This window comes from Neopsephotus bourkii, unplaced genomic scaffold, assembly GCF_033783945.1.
Source record: "Neopsephotus bourkii isolate Nb327-2 ecotype Australia unplaced genomic scaffold, CSIRO-AGI_Nbou_v1 NB_1183, whole genome shotgun sequence".
Classification (NCBI taxonomy): domain Eukaryota; kingdom Metazoa; phylum Chordata; class Aves; order Psittaciformes; family Psittacidae; genus Neopsephotus; species Neopsephotus bourkii.
Window position 1 is genome coordinate 3,755,570 of NW_026901668.1, and position 24,675 is coordinate 3,780,244.

At 47.4% G+C, this 24,675-nt stretch overlaps 1 protein-coding gene across 2 annotated transcripts; it reads left to right on the forward strand.

Moving 5' to 3' along the window:
* Positions 1 to 1,624: 1,624 nt before the first annotated feature.
* Positions 1,625 to 23,056, forward strand: ADA2 (adenosine deaminase 2). Of its 2 annotated transcripts, none has more exons than XM_061363992.1 (10): positions 1,625 to 1,818; positions 2,829 to 3,154; positions 5,990 to 6,215; positions 12,977 to 13,187; positions 16,132 to 16,259; positions 17,383 to 17,473; positions 17,772 to 17,880; positions 18,862 to 19,019; positions 19,809 to 20,011; positions 21,443 to 23,056. In XM_061363992.1, the coding sequence occupies exons 2-10, from the start codon at positions 2,842 to 2,844 to the stop codon at positions 21,549 to 21,551; spliced, it is 1,548 nt and encodes a 515-aa protein (XP_061219976.1). In that variant the 5' UTR covers positions 1,625 to 1,818; positions 2,829 to 2,841; the 3' UTR covers positions 21,552 to 23,056. The 2 variants fall into 2 exon arrangements, with proteins under 2 accessions (XP_061219976.1, XP_061219975.1); XM_061363991.1 differs by having other exon boundaries at positions 2,835 to 3,154.
* Positions 23,057 to 24,675: the final 1,619 nt, after the last annotated feature.

The following is a 24,675-nucleotide window of genomic DNA, read 5'->3' on the forward strand; positions in this document are numbered from 1 at the left end:
CTGGACTTTGCTTTTGTTTTTCAAACTCAATTTGACAGGATGAACCAGTGCTGCGTATCTCAGAGGTCCTCTGGTAGGCATTTCCAAGAACCCTGCCTGGCTGTGAGCTGCTATTTGAAGTCCTCTACACAGCATTTTCCCCCCTCTTAATGCTCCTCCCTTGGAACTTGTCTCTAGCACCCAGTTGCTCACTGCAGAGATGGTTTTCTAACTGCCCAGCCTGAATTTGGTTTTATGGTCCTAATGAAAGGCTTTACTAGTCTGAAATAATTAGAGCAATTCCCTTCTCTCACTTATATTATTCTCTTGAAGATACTTGCTGGTGAAACACTTGTCCCTACTGAACCATCCCTTTTCCACTCCATGCGCTTCCCTATGCAATCTCTCCTTGCACTTCCCATCCTCAGATTGCTTTCACCAACTAGTAGCTGCTGCAGAGCATAGCTGGGTGAATCATTCCACTCCTCTGAGCTCCCTTGGGGAGCAGCATTATCTTGAGACTGAACAAAACACCCATCCTGCTGAGGAGCTGGCAAGGGGCCACAGCCACTCACCAGACACACTGCCCTGACTGGGGCTTGGAACGTTTTGGGGAAACCCTGACTGATCCCTGCATGGATGCTGGGACTGATTTTGGTGACAGCGAAGTGACCAGGAAAGCAGGAAAAGCTGGCAGGTGTCCAGCTGGGATATTCAGGGGGCCTGACCAATCCACTTTAAATCTGCTGCGGTGGTGCCAGCTAATGAAATTTATCTTATTATTGACCAAATTCTACTTTCTCTGCCTCAAAACCAATCTTTGTGACTGCTGTGGCTTGTTTTAAATAGCTCTTGGCTTATAAGATCTTTCTTTTTTTATTGAAAAAATTAAAATCATTACAATTTTGATTAAATCAAATGGACTTTGTTCTCCACTGGAAGCTGTTTATGGAACATCTGTTTTAAATGACTTTAAAACTCAGCCCGTTCAACTGTGCAAAATAAACCAGTGAAATTGCAATATTTGTCATGATTTAAAAAAAAATAAATCAGTTTGCACCCCCTTCCACCTGATTTATTCTCCAGATAGAAGCTTAACCCTGCGTGCCCAATGCAGTGGGTTAAATTGACATCTGCCTGGTTTGCACGGCTGGCAAAGACTGGGCAAAGCCACTTAAAACCGCTCTGACAAATTCCTGTTGTCTCAGATGAAAACACGTTAGCAAGTAGAGCTTGCAGTGTTGTTGGCATTAAAAGCATGGATGAGATTAGACACCCAAGCTCATGTGTATCCCTGGGACAGCCGGAGCAGGGCTTAAGAGTTTCTCCATACTGGAAACACGTCCCTAAGTGCTCCTTCCAAGATGTTGAAAAGCTGCATCTGCATATCAGAGTACATGAGGGGGCTGTGCAGACAAGCCCCTGCTCGCCTCACTGGCAGTCAGTGATGGGTTAAAGAGTGCACCTCTGCTCTATGTGGAGCTGGAGGGGTTCCCACAGGTGACCACATTGCTTTGGCTCCCCAGCTCTCTGCAGCTGCCTGCCTGCGTGCCTGTGTCCTGCTTTCTCATAACCTCCCCTGCCTCCTCCTCCTATTTATATATTCATGAAGCAGTAGGGACAGGATAAATAAAAGCTGAGCAAGCCCGAGCAGCAGCGCAGGAAGAGGAACTGCTTGCTCTGGCGGGTGCCTCGCTCCGCACTGCTGGGACGGATCCTGCCTCTTTATCTTTGCTGGGACAGAGCCGGCTTGCAAGAGAGATAACTGTTCCCTGCTCTCTGGGGTGGCAGCTGGATGAGCTCTGCATGCAAGGAGAAGGAGGAGGAGGAAAGTTAAAAGTAAGTGAGTCAGTCTCACCAGGGATAAGACAGCGCCTTCTAGGATGTTTCTTTAAGTTCAGAACCAGGCCTGACATGGAGCTGCATCTACCCTGCTGTGCTCCCAGCAGATTGCTCTCCCAGCATGCCTTGTTTCCTGGGACCCACTGATGGGGTTGAGGGCAATCTGGTGGAGGAGAGGCTGGAAGCAGAAGACACATGCGCAAGCAGGGACTTACTGTGTAATTCACAGGGGACCGTTTCAAAATGTTGAACCTTTCTCCAGCCTGCTTCAGTCTGGAGACGGTGGTGTGGAGGGTCACTAAAGCCTGGTGTTAAAGGATTATATTGCAGCTGTGCTTTTTTGGGGAAGGGCAGAGTTCTCAGAGTTCACATGTGCCTGCCTCCTTGCAGTCTCTTACTACTCCCGTGGTCTCCGTTCTGTCCTCTTTCTTCTGGGGTTGCAAGGAAAGGATGCACCTCTGTCACTGCAGAGGAAGCTGTGGGGGTTTCTGCCAGTAAATTAGCCCCTGTGATAGCTGAAATATACTATAAAGGTGCAATAAGGTCTTTTCTTGACTGTAGCCTAAGCAAAAGCTAGAAGCACCTCAGGTGCTATGAACCCTTGGTTCCCTCCCTGGGATGCTAGCAGCACAGCCAGTACTGTGTCACCAGCACCTCTTATTCTAAGGGGACTCCATCCCAGCTTGAAAATCATAGACCTGACCTCACCAATCCCCCACACCAGGGCTAGACTTTCACCATACTGCAAGTCTGCATGACGTGCTGCCAGTCTGACCCAAGGAGCATTAGCTCATCTCCAATCTGCCTATACTCTCTTGCTGTGTGCAATCAGCATCATGGGGAGTATGCTAATGCATAGCCCTAAATATAGAGGACATTGGTACCTGATGCTCCCCCCAGCACTGAGCATCCAATTACCCACTATTTCTGCAGGATGGACCTGTGGGTCACTGCTAAGGTGTCACATTTAGACCTCCACTAACGCTCCATCTTCTCCCCCTGCCTAGGCACAGCTCCAGGATGAAGCATCCGCCTGCTCAAGCCATAAGGCTGGTGTACCTCCTCCTGAATTTGGCTTCCCTTTGCCTTCCCATCCCACTCTGGAAGGACCGGGACTCCCTAATGCAGGAGGAGAAAGCTCATCAGACAGGCGGCAATTTGGTGCTGAGTAGGCAGGAACAGCAGCTCAGTACAAAGCTTGTAAACCTCAAGAAGAAGGAGATTGCAACAGCAATAGCTACAGGACAGTTTCCTCCAAGCATGCACTTCTTTCGGGCAAAAGGCCTCATTGAGCAGAGCACGGTGTTCAGCATCTTAAAGCGCATGCCAAAAGGTAGGCTTGGCCTGAGGTTTGCTCGCCTTACTCATCCTCCTCTTGCCTTTTGCTTTCTGGGACAAAGCATGAGATGTGGCAGGCAAGCCTGTGAGAGCTGTAAATTGCGCTCACTCCATTCCAGGAAGAGTCCTGCCTCTGAGCTTGGGGACAGGGCACAGGGAGAGAGGAAGAGGGGGATGGATTGGATGAATACACATTTCCAGCAATTGTACCATTTGGTATAACTTACAGTATGGATCCTCCAGCCTTTGAAGCGTGGAGAAAGGGCAGAGGAAGTAAAGATAAGAAGACATCACAAACATCCATATTTGCTCAGCATGCTCCAGCCAGGGCCTTTCCTTTTTTCACATACACATAATACAGACATGCTATCAAGCTTGTCTCAGCCAAAAATGCTGTACCGCCAGTAAGTTTTTCTGCAGCTGGTTCTGGAAGTCTACGGGAAAGTCTGGGGCATTAGACGAGGAAGGTGCTACCTCCAATACTGCAAGTTTCTTTACATTTAAATGCAAGTGAAAGCCTGTATTGATTATGATACAAAAACTACTATATTCTCTCACTTTATCCTTCTTAATCAGGCTCTGGTCTGTGCACTTATGGGAGATCTCTGCTTACAAGGGCAGGTGTTTTTCCTTTTGTCTTTAGAAATGTCGTTTGGCTTACTCAAAATGCATTGACCACAGAGGAAACAGCAGGGTTTGCAACACCCCTAGGTCATTTCTCCCTTGTTGTGCAGTAAGCTATATGCTGACGGACTGTCATGCCCTGTACCAAGAAGGCTTCTGCACTCTGCATCACACAGTTTTAAAGGCATTTGGAGCATTTTAGGTTAGCTAGAGATTATGACATTGTCCAATACCTTCACTGCACCATCCTGTGCATCCTCCAACAAGCAGCTGTAACACAGCAGTATCTGAAAGCCCAGTAGTCCTGGTTGCAGTGGAAAAGGGGAGGGGATATTTTTAGACATGGTGAAATAGAAAACAGCTAGGCTGGGTAGCAGGAAGCCTAATGTCTCCCTGTGCCTGAGCTGCTGACAGTTCGGCAGAGAGGCAGGGGGTTGAGGTGATCACAGGAGGAAAGCCTTGATTTTAGCTTCTCCCTCTGCATCTCTAGTTCAGTAAGGAAGAATCCAAACAAGGTGCCTTCTTTAACTAGAGATACGAGACAGTTGCAGTAAACACTGTCAATACTCCTGTAACTCTGTACAGTATGCCCACCCTTCCAGGTGCCAGGTTGGTGACCTGCTTTGGAAGATTTGGGAATCCATTTCTCCACAGGAGCATTTTTCACTTGCAAGGGGAACATGGATAAGAACCATGTTTCTCACTTTTCAGCTTCCTCCCTCCCAGCCCCTGGTGTGGGATGAGGATCCCTGGTTTGCAGCATCCTGATCTGTTACCACAAATGACTGGTATATCATTACTGAATTGAGCAGTAAGGAATTGAAAAGTACTCCCCCCCTTCACCTCCAATAGGGCATCTTTGATACCAAGGAGGAATCAAACAAAAAAAAATTAACACTTTTCAATCCAGCGGATGTTAAAATGGGCTATTGGAATTTCTGCAAGAGCCAGAAATGTTTAGAGACAAGCTTGAGAAGGACCTAATCTTAGAGGCCTCAGTCTTGATCAGAGGCCCTGGGAATTACTGTTGTTTCAAAGACTGTTGTCATTTCTGTTGCTGCTCACATAGGCAAGAGGGTGGCATTGCCAGCAGGAGAAGGGTCAGATCTAAGCAGCTGTGGCATGCCCATTCTGTCACATGAGCTCCATTGAGAGCAGCAAACCACAGTCAGACCCTCTGTAGTGAGGGATTCTAAGCTATATAGGCTATATCAGATCAGTCCACTGCAAGTTACAGTCTTGAAGTTTGTCTAATGTCACATACACACCAGTCTTTTGTCTTGTTCTTGCTACTCATGTTTTCTCTTTACCCCTAAGGGCATCAAAGCAATTTTGACTATGAGCTCTCCCCTAGACTAATAAAATACCTATCTGTAAGACTTCAGCTGTCATAGTGTCTTCCCTTCACAAAGGTGAAGTTTAGTTCTAGTACCAGAAATGTAAGAAATCTCTGCAAAAGGAGAGATTCTAGCTAAATGAAAGGATGGGCTGAGGAAGGTGAGCATGCAGAGGGTGCCAGGAAGGCTGGCAGTTGCCAACATACTGCACAATAACAGAGCGTCCCAGAGGCCTTTTATGCTGGCCAGCAGCAGATGTACGTTGTAAGTGAGCATGCTTTTGATAAGGCATAAAAGTAGATGGTACTCTGCATCTGAGTGCAATTCCCTGGTGTGTCATGGTCTGGGATTTTGGTGTATGCCAGAGTTTCAAAGAGATTAAAGAAGAGACACAGACTAGATGCAAAAATTGAGGCAGGGATTCAAACAGCTTAGACACAGAGGCTTGTTTCAGGTCTGCAAGTCAGCTAGCATGCCTTGTAAACTGCTGCCTACTGTGTGAGTTCCTCTTTAAATCAGTGGGGCCTGAGCCAGCTCACAGCAAAGTCTGTCTGAAAGACCTTTAATAACTCAGAGCATTTTCCATCCCAGCGGAGCAGCAGAGCTCCCTATTGATTTCTGCCCTCCCTCCACTCCCAGGGAGCTGTCACGCTCTGCCTGCCCTCTGTTTGATGTGGAGGCGGCCACATCCCCCAGCAAGGGAGAGGCAGAGCAGCCGCGCAGTCTCTGCTGGGAGAGGTCACTCACAGACATCTAGAAGCATTTCCAGATGCCCTTGGATGGGCAGACTCAAACTATTACCACACTAAACCTTGGTTCCTTCTTCTCAGCTGCTTTGTCTCATTAGAATATACTTTTCCTCCCACCAGGTGCTGTCTTACACCTGCATGACCATGCCATCCTGAGCGTGGACTGGCTTGTGTACAATGCCACCTACCTCCCCGACTGCTACATCTGCTTCACCCACACAGGCACCGTTCGGTTCCGCTTTTCCAAGCCTCACCCTCCGCACCCAGTGCCGGCCCAGTGCTCCCAGTGGGTTTTGCTGGAGACTTACCGTAAACAGCTGCGCAACGTGACAGAGTTTAATAGCAGGTGAGTGAAGAGGGGCTGTGCACCCAGCAGGATCATTCTGATCATCCAGCTTCCTTGTCTTCTTGCTGCTCTGGAAGCAGGGAACTCCATGTAGGGCTGCATGCATACAACAAATAGCAACACAAGATACTGAATGTTACAGCATTAAGTACACCGGAGTCGGACGCCATCAAAATCGAAGTACCCTGTGCACCCTCACTCTGGTCCTTCACACAGGCATGCTGAAGACAACGGTTTCAGTAGACTCATGTGATCTGCCCCCATCTCTCCTCAGCACCCCTGCTGGATGTACTCCCAACATGGGATAGGGATGCACGCTGAAAGACCCTATATCATCCATTGAGATAAGAGGACAAGGAAGCCAGGTAGCTGAGAACCCCAGCGTCAGAGAAATCTTTTGTAAAATTATTATTTTGATACAGAAGGAGTAGTTGGGCAAACTACCTACGTTAGTAACTGTGCTAGCATGTAAACCCCCAAATAACCCAAAGGAAAACTCAACCCAACCTCCCCATCCAAACACCATGCTTATTTTCTGAGGACTGTCCTTGAAACTTCACTAGTAGCTACCACACTAAAGCATGAGGCAGTCATTCCCAGCAGGACCCTCAGGCACCAGGAACTGCAATTTGCCCTCAAAAAAGGGGTTTGGTTTCAGCCTGGGCATGGATTGAGCCAGTGAACCCCACACACAGATCCTATACCTGGTATCTCTCTTCCCCCCTCAGCACCCTCCTGATAGCAGTGCTTCTCTTGCAGCAGAGGCCTCCTATAGCTCTCCAGGAGCTCACCCATTAGATGGCTCCCCAGGCATCACTCACTCACTCCCTAGCAGGAGTTCCCCTCCCTAGAGGCAGCTCTTATTGTAAGTGCTGGCTGCCTTTTGTTAGGACCAGGTGTTAGTTGACTGCTCAGCAGCCCCCTACCATTTAATCACTCACAGGTGGGTGGGAAAAGCCTGGATCCCCCCTTCCAGTCTGTGCTGGCAGGAAGAGAGAGCTCTACCTCCCCATCCAAGAGCCACTGGTGCTGGGACAAAGCCCTGCCTAAAAGGCTAGGAGGAAGCATGTAGTTCTGCCTGGCACGTAGGGGCTGGAAGAGCATGCTAAATAATGCATGGAGTCAGACACTGAGTGATGAGGACAGGGGAAAATATTGAGTAGTGGTCCATTCAGAGTGCACCACTGTCTACAGTGCTCCGGGGGTTGAGGTCCCATGGGAAAAAGTAGTATGGGGTGTCATGTAATTAAAGACAGTATCACCATGCTGATACACGAGGAGAGGGCCGGATAAAGGTGACGTGGGTGACCCTAATTGTAGCATTTCCTAAGTGAAACTGGATGGGTTTTACTGTAGTGCTCTTCAGTGAGGGTGTGTGCTCTTAAATAGAGACCTTTGAACTCTTAGGGAGCTGGTATCCCCTCCACATGGAAGCTGCTTGGGCTCTGTGCCCTACAGATCTGGGAAGAAGGTCAGGTTGGGGAGCTGAGGAGCTGCCAGATCTTTGGCATGGTATTGCTTTCCCTCCCCAACAACAGCAAGGGGCAGGGCAGAGGGAGCCAACTAGCCAGGGCCCCCAGAACTTGTCTCCTACGGGAGGTCCAGAAAAGGAGAAAGTAGTGTCAGACCCTGGGCTTTTGATCTTCCATATCCTGAGGCTCCACTGCCCTGACACGTGATGGAAGAAATCAGAGCCAGTGAGAAGTCACTTACGTATGTCTTTGAAAGAGAAAACTGGTTTCCCATTATCTCCTTTATGCTTCTACTGGGAGTGATAAAGAGGGAAAGACCACAGCACCAGCTTTTTTCAACCCCACCTGAAGACCCATAAAGATGTGCAAGAGACTGGATTTGGAAACAGCTTCACTTCCCTGAAGCCCAAACAACAGCACTGGGTATTTCAAAACTGGCTCAGAAGCAACCCTTTGTTGTATTTGTTTTCAGCTGTATTTCCATAGTGTGACATCCTTTTCTGGCTGAGGCTGGAGGCCACAGCACTCTATACACCTACAAGGGTGGATGTGCATTATTTGGTTCCCAATGTTCCTGTTTGGAAACATGATTTCAGAGGCAGTGTTATCACATTCCTCTCTTTTTGTATTAGTTGTCTGACAATGTCTAGTAGCCACAAGTCAGAATATGAATTCAGAGTGGCAGGCACTACACAGGAACACAAGACAGACCCTGCTACAAAAGACTCCCCAAAAGCAGAGGGGAAACTGAGGCAGAATGAACCAATGAAGTGATTTAGTGATTTTCCTCAGCAAACATATGCCCAAGCCAAGTACAAACTTGGATCTCTCGCATCCTGGGTGCTTAGACTTACTCATTTGAGCATGTTGTCCTTCATTTCTTGCCCTTCTGTGCTCATCACCACAAAATCGCAGAGGAGTCATTGCACGTAATGTGCAAACACACGAACAACAACCACATTGAGGCGCTTCCCCTCCTATTTTCATCTAATCCCCGGGTGCTAGTTCTAGGGGTTAGGAATGTTTTTTGGCCGTCTGGAAATAGGTCTCTAGCCAGGAATAGGCCCCAATCTGTTCTGCTTCTCAGATTCTGGAAACTCTCCCAGTCTCTTGAACATGTGCATCCCAGGCTACCTCTTTCCTGCGCTCCTCTTTGCCCTTGAGCACTGACAAGCTGAGAGAAAGCAGATGTCAGAGGAAGGAACGGATGGATAGTTGGGTGATTTCAAGGGAGTATCGAGGGAATATGGCAGCAGGGAAGGGCTCTCATGCAAGACAGGGTGGATCAGCAAACATGAAGGGAACAATGGAAATGTTTCTGAGAGGCTGCACTCTTTCACATTACTGTAACACTGACCAGGAAGGGGTGAGGGAGAGAGGTGTCCGCATTACATTTTGCTGTTTGCATTTTTAAGTACATATGCATTTATATGCATATGTGTTTTGGAAGGAAGTATTTTTGTTTGTTTCCCTCAAAAGAAGGCTTAATCATTCCTCTTCAAAACACACCTCCTATGGGCCAAGACCCTGGAGTATTCTGTTACTGATTCCAAAAGGATGCTACTATGAGAATCAGGATATCACAGGCCAGGAGGCAGAGATACAAAGGGAATGCTGCTTTGAGACTTAAAATAAAAGAATAATCCTAACTTATTTACTCCACATTACGATATAGGAGAATACCAATATTGACTCAAGATGCAATGTAATGGCTGATGTCTCTAAAGCAAGAGCATGCCCCTAGATATTTGGGAAACAGCACTGACATTCCAGGTATTTGTAAAATACCACTGCAGACCCCTTCCTGACCAGCAGCTTCAGGATTAAGGCCGTGCCCAGCAGCACATCTTCAGTGGCCCAGCGGAGCTCTCTATCACCAGGATGAAGTCATCTGTGAGGGAGATGACACCATGGCCGAGGCTGCGCGGACAACTCCCCTGAGCACTCGCGGCTGCCCGGCCTGCCATCACCTTTCCCTCTGTGTCCTTTGACTGCCTTATCTCACACAAAAATAGGGCAGTGTGTGCACTACAGGGGAAAAAAGAGACTGAAAATCCACTACAGAAACAAAGCACTCTGCTCCCTCTACAAGTCTCCCCTTGGGGAGAAGAAGAGGGGGATGAGAAAGAGAGAGAAAGCGAATGAACCACATGTGACAGATGTTAGTCACACTATTTAATGCACCACTGGAAGACATTCAGATACTACGGTGATGAGAGGGCTATAATTGCCCATCTAGGACAGAAAAAGAAGCAGGAAAAATAATCTCTTTAAAGACAAGGAAACAAAACTGCTTGCTTCTGTATCATACAGCCCAAGGAAGCAAGACAGTTAGGGGGGGAAAAACAGGACAAGAGAAAGCAAAACAACAGTTGAAATTAAATAATCCTTAGCTGGTCATTTTAGCTGTGCCCCTTTGGGCATATGCATTGCAATAGCATTGCTCAGTGCATATATGACATGACATGGAAGGCTATTTGTAGTCTGCACCTGATCACTGGCCCATTCCAGAAAAGAAGCAAAAAAATGTATTTATGAAGCTTTGCTTCATCTGCATGAGCTGCTGCTGGCAAAAGCCCCTGAACCTTTAGGAGATTATCCAGTTATCAAGGATGGATCACTATTATGCAATAAATCTTCAACAGTTACAGGGATCAATAATCAGTCTCAAAGGGAAGGGGATTATGAAAAAAAGCACAATTTGATTTATGTGCTTTTAGGAGCAGGGTGGTGTGGGGATTTATTGCTGCTTCTAGCCCAGGACCACAGGCTAAGTAAACAGCCACAAGTTTGTACAGCTAGATTTAAAGGCAGGGAGCGGAGCCCTGTGCACACTGATTGCTGGAGGAGCTGAGTTCTCACAGGACAAGGGGAGAAAGCAGTGGGAGCAAGACTAACCGCCCATCCTTATCTGAAACGAAGCTGTGCAGGGTGGCGAGAACAGGCTTGCACGGCCTTTTGATCCACGGGGAGGTTTTTCCCTCGGTGCTTGAAGGGATGGTGGGAACAGCCCCACTGGGCTCTTGGCTTTGGGCAGGTGCTCTCTGTCGGTGCGCAGGGCTGGTGGGGAGCTGCCCTTCGGCCAGGAGGGGAGTGGAAAAGTCTCTTTTCCCCAGCTCTTCCCACACAAAACCTCCTCTCCCCTCCCACAGAGCTGCAGCACACCCTTTCCGCTGGCAGCTGGCCTCCACCGCAGCTCCGGCGGCTGGATCCGAGCCTTCAGGATGCCCCTGGCTTCTGCATTCCTGGTTTCTAGGGTGATGCTGTGGTTTCTCCCACTGCTACGTGCTCCCCACTGCCCGCCCCTGCCATGGTCCAGCTCGGTCGCCTTTGGTTGCATGGATTACTGAACAGTAGCTGGGGTTGCCCAGTGTCCTGTGATAATAATGGCACCAAAAGCCCCTATTGTAATGCGCAGGAGGGCAGAGCTGAAGTTGCTGTGGAAACCTTAGGTCTGAATTTCCCTGACTGTTAGGCATTTAAAAATCTCATCCTTAACGTGGCACAAGCGTCTCAAATTAACAGAGTGAAGAAGAAATGAAATTGCAGCCACTAAAAGAGCATCCTTAGTGAAAGAGCAGGCAAATGCTGGGGGATTGGGCTCTGTTTTGTGGGCAGGATGGAGGGACTCAAAAGGGATGTCCCTGCCTGGGAAGTGTCAGTTTATGAGTTTGGACCAGATCACATTTTACATCTGTAGGAGGAAGGCTTTTAATTCCATCTACAGAAGCGTCCTGGAAGAGGATAATAAGAGCACAAATCAAACCCACACCACACATATAACAGGGCAGAACACTACACAAGGATAGGGGCCAAGACATCAAACAAGAAACATCATTAAAGATCAGTAGCTGTCACCGAGGAGAAACAATATGCTCCAATGAAAGATGAAGCATGGTTGAAGGTATTTCTATCTGAACCTGCTTAGCCCCTATCACTAGATAAGCATCAGGCCTGGCCAGGGTAGTAAACCCACGTGCCTGCAAGCAACTGGCTCTGTAGCTTGCTGCAATGGCTTCAGTTTGTCCACCCAGGAATGAAGTTAATCACCCCCATATTGCCATTTAGACTTTGCCACCAGCCTGAGAAATTTATTATGAACTCTTCTTCAGGTGGCCACCAGCAGAGGGATGGGAGCTGTTGCCAGAGGCAAGGCTTCAGGTGGGATGAAGACTATCCACTTGTCAGAGGACAGCATTGTGGCACGGATTCTTACCCTGTCCAAAATGCAGGCTGTCACCCACAGCTAGATAATCTTGCAATTATGGGCTCCTTTAAACTCTGCTTGATAAAACTACCAGCTGCCTCTTCAGATTTCTGAAAGAGGCTTCTACATCAGCTGAGTTTGTGGATGAAATATATATGCTTCCTTCCCACTAAGGAAAAGCCAGGACCTGTGATTCTTACCAGGCATTTCCCAGCAGACAATCTGACAGTCATCAGCAAGGCAGGCAAGGTATCAGGTGTGTTCCATTGGCAGGGAAAAAGGATTTCTGATTCACAAACGTTTTTCCCCTGCTTGTACTAGGTGGTGTATTTTGACAAAAAAAGGTACCAGCGCAAGTTCTAGGCTTAGGAAACAGGTTGATGGTCACCCAGTACATGGTACCCCCTGGAGACTCAGTCTGCTTTTAGGTGGTGAACAGAAAGTCGGGTGTCATAACTTTTTTACATGCACTGAAGATGTTTGAGAGAATATATTGTCTCCAGGAGTAATGTGCTAGTCTAATTCTGGATTAAGGATACCTCTAGGTAGCAGAGTGCAATTCTTATGATATAAAACCATCATACTTGCTTTTGTAACTCTTTTGTAAAGACAGGTTTTGAACATCTAGTCTTGTAACTCAACATAGTGTATGACTTTTTACCTGTCAGCTATTATCTGTACCAGCCATTAGAGTAAACATAGGTGGCAGAAAAATTACCTGAATGCTTTCTAGTTGCACCAGTCATTGTTATTCCCATTGTACAGCAGTGCCAACAGGCCCTGAGTTAATATTGGTCTGCTGTTGTGGCAGGAATGGCTTTGCACCTTTTCTTGGTCCTGCCCATACAGCAAGTGGCTAATTGAGCACAGCCACTGCCCTGCTGCACCACAGAGCATGCAGGTGGGAGAGCATCATGTCTGCAAAGCTTGGTCTCTGACAATAACACTCACATCTCGTGGAGGAAATCTATTTCCTCCTGTACCAAACACCTAACTGCTAGCCAGCAGCTTTTTACATGCTGAAAGCCAACTGTCTTGTTTGTTCTTCTCATTCTTCCTCTTCTCTATACCTTTTTCTACAGCTTGCTGAGAAACTTGACCCTGGTGACAGATGCCCCTGAGCTCACCTATCCTTCTCAGACTTTAATTTGGAAAAGATTTGAAGAAGTCTTTCTCATTGCCTCTGGACTTATCTGCTATGCACCTGTGTTCAAGGCCTATTTCTACCAGGGGCTGCTGGAGCTCTATGAAGATAATGTACAGTATGTTGAGATAAGAGCTATCCTGCCTCCGGTATGTATTTTTTGGCTTCTCTAGTATTCTTTTAAACCCTTATTTCTCCATAACTATTCTCAAGCCCTATCTTGAATTTAGTTCTTGGATGTTTGCATACCTGCCCTTCTAAGGATGCTGGAAAACCTTGATCATATTCAAAGGTCTTTGTTGGAGATTTGCATAGGCAAGAGCTTGAAAGTGAGAGATGCTAAGGAAGACACCTGCTGCGGCAACAGCAACAAACTCCATTGCACAGTCTGACTGGGAGCTGTGTCAAAATCTGGCTGGTTAGGAAGACGTATCTCAAGTTTGTCTGTACCAGAATCACCTGTTCTGTGGCAGCTCTTCTGGAATAACTTCCTGTTTTCACTAGACACTTATTGTGGAATAATTCCGTTCCTTTAAATCCACAGCTTACTTCAGAATGATTTCTCTGAACAGGCTAGTAAACCAACAGGCAAAGCACAGTCTTCCACAGTTTGCTGACAACTTAGAATTTTGGCTGTGTATAAACTGCTCCTTTCATTTCCACTAAAATCTGCCAGTAATAGTTCAGGCCTTTCTCCCTGCATGTCACCTGGAGCTGGTCAGGTTGTCCTACAACCCAATGCTGCCCCCATGCCTTCCAAAGCACCAGCAGACCAATCTTTGGCTATAAGGGTTCACACATTCCCAGTAACGATTTAGACACTGCAGGCACACCTGTTCCATACAGTTCTCCTGCCCAGCTCCAAGTGGAGCAGCATGGGGGTGAGAGCTCTGTCAGAGGGGCAGATATCTTACCAAAACAAACTTATCGGGGATGCTGCTGCTCCTCACTACACCGTCTACCTCCATGTTCTTAAAAGCCCATTGCAATCGGAATGAGGCTGCTGTGCAAGGTCAATCTGGCAGCACCTGATGGACCACCTAGTGGTGGTGGGTTGTGTATGGGAACACAGGTAGCAGCTTGCTGCTGTCACCACAGTGTCCAGCGGATGAAGCAGCCATGCTGGGGTCTTGCTGGTGACCTGATGCCCAAGTGTGCCTGACACCAACTTCCTTAAATCACTGCCATTGCATGCAATGGCTAGTGAGCTGCAGCCAGCTGCGTGTGGATGTCTGTGCCTCCACAGCCACCCCATCAGCAGACAGGCAGATGCTGTGACAAATCTGAGGGCTGATCCCAACAGCTGGGGAGTGGGGCTGCTAACCCTGCCCTGTTGGGGCTCGGGCTGGCCCCATAGCAAAAGAAGGTTCAGTGTAAGAGCTGCAGACTGGCACTCTATTGTGCCTGAGATGAGAAGGGTGTAATGAAAAGAAAAAAAAATTGGGGGGGGGAGAAGAACACAAAGCTTATACATCTCTTACTTTGCTGGGTGTTGGTCATGAGCCAGCTGCTCTGAACTCAGCCACTATTGTCTTTGGGGTGGAAAGAGACCTGGAAAGAGAAAATAACAGTAGTGTCAAAATTCCTGTGCCACGGGACAGTACAAGAGCTGACATCCCCCCATGTCACACAGGTTTCTGGACCAAGAGCAGCTGCAAAGATACAAGTGGGTGAGCCTGCCTGGAAAATACCCTGCCTTTACTGGCAGTGCTTAGACATGGTTGTAATGTCTTTTGAAGAGAGGCTTGGCAGGGAAGATTTCTTTCCTATCCAGCCCCTGATGCTGGCTCCAGGTGTGGGAGCCTTCAGAGTCCTTGGGCTTGCTCGCACTCAGCAGCTTGATGTGCTGTGAGGTACAGGAAGCCTGTAGGTACAACCACGCCATGAGGGCTGCAAGGAGCTGCGAGCATGCTGGGCTGTTGGTGCACAAGGGAAGTGCCAGCTAGGCTGGGGCACGGATGAGGGGGAAGTGAGATGCTTCGAGGTGAGCAGGGTGTGATGGGAATAGCAAAATGCTTGTGTGGCTGGAGATCCTCCACAAGGCTTGGACAACAGCGCTGACTAACTCTGCAAAAGCTTGCCTCGCAGCAAAGCCTGCCAGAAGCGGCCCCTGAGGTAAAGTAAATGAAAGTCAGGATTTAGTGCGTAACAGCAAACACTGTGGAAAAGCCACCCAAACCCAGCTGTGTTTGCAAATTCAGCTGTGTAAAGTCTCACATTCCCATGGGCTGCAGCAGGGGAAAATTCCCTCTGAGTGTCTGTGTCTGCACCATGGCTGCTGGTGCCTGCAAGGGGATGCCACAGGTGCTCAGGGGCTTAGCAAGGGGCGTCACTGCAAGAGGCAGCACTGGAGGGGAAGTAAGAATGTAGAGTGGACCATTTGGAGGGTGGAGAAGAAGGGTGAAAGAGAAAAGAAAGGCAAGAAGGATAAGAGAACAGAGTTATTTTAGCCACTGTTTTTAGAGGACTCCAGGCAGGGCCTTTGTGGGTTAGAATCAATCAGGATATACAGGGTCTATACAGGTCAAAAGCCTTGAATACATCCCTGGTAGTGAGGAACTCACAAGGTTGATGAGACACAGCATGCCAAAAGGATTGGTTTTCCTAGTTTGCAGCCAGAGAATTGGGAAAGCATGGCAAGACTGAACAACTGACTAGGTCACAAGCAAACCTCTGGCAGAGTGGAGCAGAAGTGCAGCCCAGCTGGTAGCTTATGGAGCTCACCTCTTGCATGCCTTGGGGCTGCCTTGGCTGACAGACTGCTGCCACAAGGCACAGAGTGTGTGTGAGCCACCAGACTGCTGTACAAGACACTCCAGCATTTGGTATAGGCATGAAAAAGAGGTCATGGTCTCCTCTGGGTATTCAAGGGCACTTGCTTGCCATGTCTGGACATGTAGAAACTTTTTTCTTGCATCACACAGGAAGGAGGAAAACCACTTCTTGGTTCTTGCCATCTGGTAAAGGCGTCAAAAAGAAAATGTTCTGCACAGATTTAACTGGCTTTTCCTGCCCTGTTGATAGACTGCAGCACATTAGTTCTCCTGAGCTTCTCTTCCAACTTCTGCTTGCCACGTACTTTTCGTTCTTCAGGTGTATGAACTGGATGGCACCCTGCACAATAAGTCATGGTCTGTGGCAACCTATCGGGAAGTGACCAAGCAGTTTGTAAAGGAGCACCCTGACTTTATTGGAGCCAAGATTATATTTACAGCACACAGGTAAAGGCTGAGCAGAGCTAAGATTGGGCTGTGCATGGCTGCCTGTGCTACGGCAAAGGTGGTGGTAGGGACAGATGGGTCCAAGCCAGGAGAAGTGATGCTGAGTTCTGGGCTGAAGTGCCACAGTTGATTAGCAATGTTTGTCTGTGCCGTCAGACCTGTGGTGTTGACTCCTGAAGCATTCCCTGGCATCTGCAAAAGGCTGAGGATGAGAATTCATCTATATAAGTCTGTGTACGTGCAACGCGAGCTGGGTTAGCTCATGGTGTGCGCTGGAGAGACAAGCATCTGTGAGCCCTGGGTGTGGGAATGAGCAAGGGGAGGGTTGCTTGCATGTGTGCTTGTCCAAGCCATGCGTGCTGTCTTCTGAGCCTGGATGTACTCCCTCTCTCTGTGGAAACTGAAGCAGTGACAGCAGTGCCCGAGTATGGGCACTTGGTATTACAGAGGTCCTCATGGAACCCTGCAAAAGCTGTTTTCCCGGCAGCCTTTGTACGGTATGTTCGTGCTGCTGTTCACAGGCAGGCACAAGGCTGTTCTCCAAGTCAGCCAGATGCCATGAAGTCATGTGAGGTGATTCTGAGTAAATATAACAGACCTCTCATCAGCACTTACGCATTCCAGCTCGGCAGAATGCTGTTTCCAGTTCAGAGCTGGCTTGCCTCTGGCCAGCTTGGGTATAGATGGAGTCCGTCTGCAAAATGTACTATGATGTTTAAATCTGACAAGGCTGGAAGAAATCTAAACTTAAAGCTCTCCTGAAATGCAGCTGCTGTCCCACCTCCCAGTAAAACAGTGGAGAGGAAAAAAGTAATTAAACATTTTCTCTCCATGCTGTTATATTCCCCGCTTGGTAGATGGGAAAGCTAGTGAGTCAGACAAACATGCCTCAACTCTAGTGACAGCAGGGTCTAGCCAGGCATTTCCTGGTCATTCAGGGGTTTCCTTTCATAATATCCATTTTCTGCTGCTGTTACTCTCGGGACCTGAAGCTGGCTGTCAGATTCAGGAGCAACTTGCATTTTGGAAATATCCCTGGGGGCCCCATTTCACAACTCAAGGCCAGAGAATGCAGGCCCGTGGGATTGAGCCTCTGCACTGCTTTCTCTCTCTTGCTCTTTAGGATGCTGAATGTTTCCCAGATTGAAGAAGCCATTGTCACTGCCATGGCACTCAGAGACCGCTTCCCAGACACCCTGGCAGGTTTTGACCTGGTAATTGTATTTCTTCTGCAGCTTCAAGTTAACCCTTAGAGGTGCAATATATGTATAATATGGCATATGTTTTATACCAGAGCCAGATCCTCTGCTGCTGTACTGAAATCAGTGTAAATGAATCATAAGTCTTCCAGCTAAGGATTTTGTTGAGAGTACTTGACGACATCCCCTGAAAGAATCATCTCTGTACTCCACAGCATTGTAATTTCAGTACAGTTGGCATCTCAGTGACATAGCTGTTAAGTCCCACAGTCTTCCAAAGCATGTTCAAAAATACCTATCCTCTTTCCTCCAGGTTGGCGATGAAGATGAAGGTCATTCCTTATGGGACCTGAAGGATGCTCTGACAATCCCATATTCCCTGGGGGTCAACTTGCCATACTTTTTCCATGCTGGAGAGACTGGTAAGCATGAGGACTCAAGGCTTGTTATTGTTTGCAGAGGCAAGAAGTGAAGTCTTGCAAAAGACAGAGGCAGCAAGCCTGGCTGTATCTAGAGTGTGTGCGTCTATCACGTGTATATAATCAGTTTCCCCTGTGTTTCTCCCCATATCAGCTTGCTGGCTGTAGCATTCCTACATGGCACCTCTCATACCTGCTCCCTGCTCTTGACTGTAGGCATCATGTGGCTCAGCATCTCTGACTTGTATGTGACATAGGGTCATGCTGCAAGAGTTAGTCTGGTAGCCATTTGCTGCTCAGAGCAGTGCTCACATCCTATTCAAAGCAGCAGAATTCCTCAACCATTTTTTTACATTTTAAGGTGAAGGAATGTCTGAACCAGCCTCAAGCCTTATCTGAATACACTCATCAAAATAACTGATCATTACCTTTCATTCCTAGGGCAACATATGCCTATTGGCAATATATCGTTCAGTTCATATGGGTAGGGTTTATCTTAACCAGGCATGACAGTTGTGCCTAACTTGTGTGTTATGCTTACTGCATGTTGACATCTACAGAGAAGATGGCTACACCTGAACTGGTTACCTTAGGTTCCCTTTACAGACATGGACAGTAACAAACACATCTAAGGCATAGTATATCTCATGCTAATGCACAGGCTATTCCCCAGAAATTATTACTTCTCTCCATTGGCTACCAGTGCAGACCAGCATGATTAGCTTATCTGTAAGAGCAATACTGTGGACATCTAAAGCCAGATGAGATGAGTGGGTAGCTCTGTGCTGGGGAATGTCCTGGACAGATTTGGATACCTGTTTCACTGAAAATGCAAAGTGGTAACTCAGAGCATGAGCAGCCCTCCCACCTTAAAACTGTGACGTTTATAAACAAAATCATCTAGCAGTTTTATGAGAAGACTTCTTATCTGAGACGATTTATTTCCTCACAACACTGCAGTGATTCTTACCTGTCTTTGCTCAGACTGGCAGGGCACCTCTGTAGACAATAACGTGCTGGATGCACTGCTACTGAATACCAGTCGGATTGGCCATGGACTTGCCCTCATTAAACATCCAGTAGCCAAAAGTTTGTCTCTGAAGAAGGATATTCCTGTAGAAGTCTGTCCCATCTCCAACCAGGTATGTTGGTCTTTGGCTGGGACAGTGGAATGGGATTTACCATGGTACTAGGGAGCTGGGGAGCAGCTAAACATTTTATTGCACTCAGGCTGGCTATGTTTTCTTTGCACCACATTACACTGCAGTCTGCTATGTAGATACATGCTGTGTGTATAAGAAGGCTAGTAGTGCCAGTCACCACACAATCATTTAAATACCTACCCAGAGGAACCTGGGAAAGCAGTCCTCACCAGTGGAGATGAAGCACAGAGCCAGGGAGGTGCCTAAAGTGATACAATGGAAAATACTTCGAAGCCAGGAGGGCCAGAGGCTCAGAAGCTGGGATTGTAACTGGAAGTCTTTTAGTTTTGTAGAATTCATAACCAGGGGGAACCTTTTGCAACACATTAGCATGGTGTCCATTGTCCTTTGGGTGCAGCAGAAAGGATGCTCTGGGGTAGAGATGTACTAGTGTGAGCCTTGAGGGAGAGAACCCTGATACCAGCTCCCAGATGCCCTCACAGTCAAATTGTTACAAATAAGCAGAAGTTACTTATCCTACTGGCCTTGGTTTAGATGATCAATTTAAGAAACCAATCTCCTTGTGTACTCAGAGGAGACAAATAGGCTCCTCCTGCAGGAGCTCAAAGGAGAACGCCTAGCATGCTCTGAACAGCCCACTGGAGGCTCCTCCTCCCTGATGACTACCTGCTGACACAGGCAGCTAGAGCAGTTTGGTAAGTGCCATAACACAAGCACAGCTACAGCAAGAACCTGATGTGGTGTTACCTCCCACCCTTCCATGCCCAGGTCCTGCTGCTGGTAACTGATCTGCGGAGCCACCCCGCAGCTGACCTCATGGCTGAAGGGCACCCCATTGTGATCAGCCCCGATGATCCCCCTATCTTTGGGGCAAAAGGAGTCTCCTATGACTTCTACGAGGTGTTCATGGCCATCGGAGGGATGAATGCTGACCTGAGGACCTTAAAACAACTTGCACTCAACTCCATAAAGTAAGTTCATCACCTCTCTCATCTAGCCACGGTAATGCTAAGGGAGCTGTCAGCTTGCTCCCTGGAAATCTACTGTATTTGGTATATTCCCCCAGTCTCCCCTGCTACATGAACTGGGCTTCCATTAATCTGAAGTCTCCTCTGTCTCCTCCAGGGGTGTGACAAAGGGACTCCAGAGGCTCCTCTGCCTGTGCCCTTGAGTGCCTTTCTCTAACTCAGTGTCTCAGTTTATTCCCCTTTTTCCATCCTTTGTGAACTTGCCTCCGGCACATTGTTCTGGGTAGGGGCAAAGTCTTAGGCCTTCGTATCACTTATCTATTTCTGCCAAAATATGACTTGCTGCGGTGTTTGCCACGGCTCACTGGCGAAACACAGGAAAACCACCTACCAGGGTGTAGCTTGGGTGTGTTTAACCACATTTTCTATTTAGTCACTGGGTGCTACCCAGTGTGTCCAGCTTATGCAGACTGAGCTGTTTGTCCTTATGGTGTAATGGAGCAATGGTTTTAAACTAGTTCTGGGCCCCTCAGTTTAAAAAGGACAGGGACCTGCTGGAGAGAGTCCAGCGCAGGGCAACTAGATGATTAAGGGATGTTCCCTTATGGGAAAGATGGGGAGCTGGGTCTATAGTTTGGAAAAGAGGAGATTGAGGGGTGACCTTATTAGTGTATATAAATATATAAAGGGGAGTGTCACGAGGATGGAGCCAGGCTCTTCTCAGTGGCAAACAATGAAAGGACAAGGGGTAATGGGTACAAATTGGAGCACAAGAGGTTCCACTTAAACCTGAGAAGAAACTTCTTCTCAGTGAGGGTACGGACACTGGAACAGGCTGCCCAGGGAGTTGTGGAATCTCCTTGTTTGGAGACATTCAAAACCCGCCTGGACACGTTCCTGTGTAACCTTATCTAGGTGTTCCTGCTCCGGCAGGGGGATTGGACTGGATGATCTTTTGAGGTCCCTTCCAATCTCTAACATACTGTGATACTGTAAGAGAAGGGAGATTAAGGCTGGATGTGAAGAAGAAATTCTTTACAATGAGAGTGGGGTAAAATAGTGGCACAGGCTTCCCAGAGAGGTGGTGGATGTGCCATCCCTGGATTCAAGGCCAAGCTGGATTCTGGGCAATCTGATCTAGTTCAGGTCCCTGCTCATTGCAGTGGCGTTAGACTTAGATGACCTTTGAAGGTCCCTTCTAATCCAAGCCATTCTATGATTCTATGACTCGGTAGCTGTTGATACAGCCTTGTCCCAACATAAGCCCAGGTGGCAGGAGCTCAAGGCTCTTTACACTGCATTACTCTGTGTTGTGTAGACATGTCCTGCAAGAGTTAACCTGTTACTGCTTCCTGCCTTTTCATTTTGGTCACTGATCTTGAAATGGCTTTCCCATTATCTCCTGTCTGATACTGACTTTTCTCCTCCTCACAGATACAGTGCCATGCTACCAGATGAGAAAGCCAAGGCCAAAGAGGTCTGGCAGAAAAAATGGGACCAGTTTGTGGCTGACCTCTCTGATAGCTTTTCAAATGAGCTTTAGAGAGCAGGAGACACATCTCAGAAGGCATCCGGCACGTCAGAGCCAGCCAGACTTATTGCTAAGAGGGATGAATGAACCTCAAAGTCTGACCTAGCAATGGGCTTCATGGGCTTAATACTAAGGATGAGCTGCACTATCCTGTGAAAGTCATGGACTGGAGGTAAAAGGGAACAGTTATAGCAACAATGAAAGAACACCCTGCTCAAAATAGTCAAAACAGTTAAAAATTGCCAATGACCAAATCCTGACATCCTTATTCAGGAAAAACATGCTTTCTAATTAACGTTAGCAGGAGATTGCTAACATGAGGACCTCTGAATTTCGCCTTATCATTACAAAATGCAGACCTTGTCCGGAAACAGCTAAGACAAACATCCAACCATTTGGGCCACTGATCTTCAGGAGAGCAAGGACTGAAAATGGCTCTTGTTATGTTTAACCCTGGGCCTGCTGCCAAAATAACACTGCTAGGTCGAAGAACCAGTCATAGGTCTGATGTCTGCTATTTCAGGACCTACCGTGGCTGGAAACAAGCTGATGGAACATGCTCCCAGAACATTTAAGCCTGGTTGCACTGTGATCACAAAGCTCGAAAGAGGTGCCTCAGCTGCTGACAGGTTTTTCTTACTGCAGAATCTTTTCCTGTCTTCTGGTCACAAGGAAACCAAACCACTTTTCCAGCTGAGAAAAAACACCCTGGCTTCCCAGATACAACTTAATTAAAACTGTCCCCTGCACTGAGCCATGTTAATACAGACCTCTGCATTTATAGGAGACACCATTTAATTTCAGGTTATTCCTCTACCAGCCTTTTCCACCTAACTCAGAGTGCAAATGCACCTTTATTCAGCCTGTCAGACATATTTTCACCTTGGTGGAGAACTACCCTCACACTGGATAACCACAGTGTTCTCTTGGACTTTTGTAGTTTTCAGCTCTTTAGCTAAAGGTATTGCAAGAAAATACACAATAAATAGTGTTTAAACAAGCAGATTCCCTTTCTTAATATCATCAAAAATGTGAGAAGAAGAACTAGTTGCAAGGAGAAAGAAATCTTAATCAAGGATGATAAATAAATTCAGCAAAATCCTTTGGCACACATAGCGCAAGCACACAGCCAGGATCAGCCAGCAGCTCTCCCCAACTTCAGTACAATTATGATGGTTTGCATCAGCCAAGGGAGAAATTACAATAGTTTCTGCAGGAAGATATCTCCCTCCTCTGAGCCGCAGGCTTGTGAAGACTGCTGTTTCCTGATCAGACCAGCTTGGGCAAATTTGCTCTCTTCATGTTTGCTGCTAATTGTCTCAAGCTGCCTGGCCATAGTGTTTATTTCCACTGACCTTGGCAAAAACACCTTAAGGAGGAGGCAAGTATACTTATTACAGACCTAGATCAGGCAGTGCAGCCCATGCTTCCTGTGTTGAAGTGCCCACATTTCACAGGCTCTAAGCTCATCTCTAGTTATCCCAGGAAAAATACCCCAGCAACCACACTACAAACCCCATAACAAAAAAACAAACTCACAACAAACCAAAGGCTTCTACATTGCAGAAGCCAGCATCACAAACCACAGGAAGCAGAAAGTGAGAACCCAGTCACACAACTCTCACACACCTCACTGACCAAGGGGGTTGAGTGTCTCACATCCTAAGGCTTTTTCAGCCACAGCTGCCTCTACTCCAACCCTCTCTGCCCACACCTTTCTCTAACAACAGCAACTGCTCTTTGCAGGCTGGCCTTTTTTGGGCCTTGATGCAGATTTGGTCCTGGCACCAGCTTTATACTGGAGGAGGAGCCAGAGTAAAGCCACCTTGCCTCCTCTTCCATGGGTGTAGTGTACACAGCTCAGTCTAGGGTCCCCAAGGTAGGCTTTAATCATGGTCATACTGTACACGCTGACTTGGGAAATCCCTAATTTGTAGTGCTGAGAAAAACTACTGCTAACTGGTGGAATGGCTGCTAACCAGTGACCCACAGCAACGTGTCTCTGAGCTCTCCAATCCTTCAGCTTTGTTATATGTGGATGGACCAAGATCTTTTATTTGCCATGAGTTGATTCTTCCTTAAGTGAGCCTCTCTGCTGCCAAGGTGAAGCTAATAATTACAGAGCCAGTGTGGGAGGAGCTGACTTCCTTAACACAGGTTGACCCATGTTCTTTCCTTTTCTGCTACAGTGGAAAGATTTCAGCACTTCCTGCACATAATCTCTTGAGGACTTGAGCCACTGCTGGCCTTTTGGTTACCTCTAGTCCTCCCTCCTCATTTATCCTCATTAGCAGCAGGGCTAGATCTTCTGTTTGTGACACTTGCTGGTATAAATGTATGTGTTGTGTCCAGTTTGTTCCTGCCTTCCTTGGAGAAGTGTGTTGCGTACTTGGCCATTTAGCTATTTTGCATTTGGAACCATGATGTGATGTGTCCCATGGAGCCACCAGCAAGTGATGCTGTTCAGGATTACAGCACAGAAATCACGGGGCAGTTAAAATTGTACAGGTCTGAGGTGATCTCCAGATGAAGCCTTCAGAAAGGTGAAACTTGGCTCTATGGGACTGTGTTTGAATTTGTGACTCAGCTTCTGCTGAAGGTATCCATCTTAGGGTTGGTCAGAGGGCAAAACCTTTTCCATCCTGATCACATAGGTTTAAATGTGAGCCTGAACTGCATGGAGAAGCCTGACTCCAGTCATGTATCCTGCCTTAGATCCTTCCTTGCCATGGGAAGTGTCTGGGCGTTCCCAAGAGTCCTCTGGCAGTAGATGGGCTTTAACAATTTTATAGCCTTAGTGAGTCTGACAGATGGAGGGCCAGTCTGCTTAACTGCTGGGGATTAATTTATCCATAGAGTGGGCCTTAGTTAGGAGAAAGATGCAAATTGGGAAACCCAGACAGCATCTTCACATCTCCAGCTCTAGCTGTGCAAATCAATCCATCCAGATATCCTTTTCCTTATCCTCAGTACCTTGGCCCTTGCTCACATTTGTTGGCAAATACATCACATGTAATCAGGCTTTACTGCCTGTCTCTTTCAGAACATGGTATATATTAACATTTTTTAAACGGGTTTTGTGGGGATTATTTCACCTTTTTTTGTCCTGTCAAGAACTGGGGATACCTGTATCTAA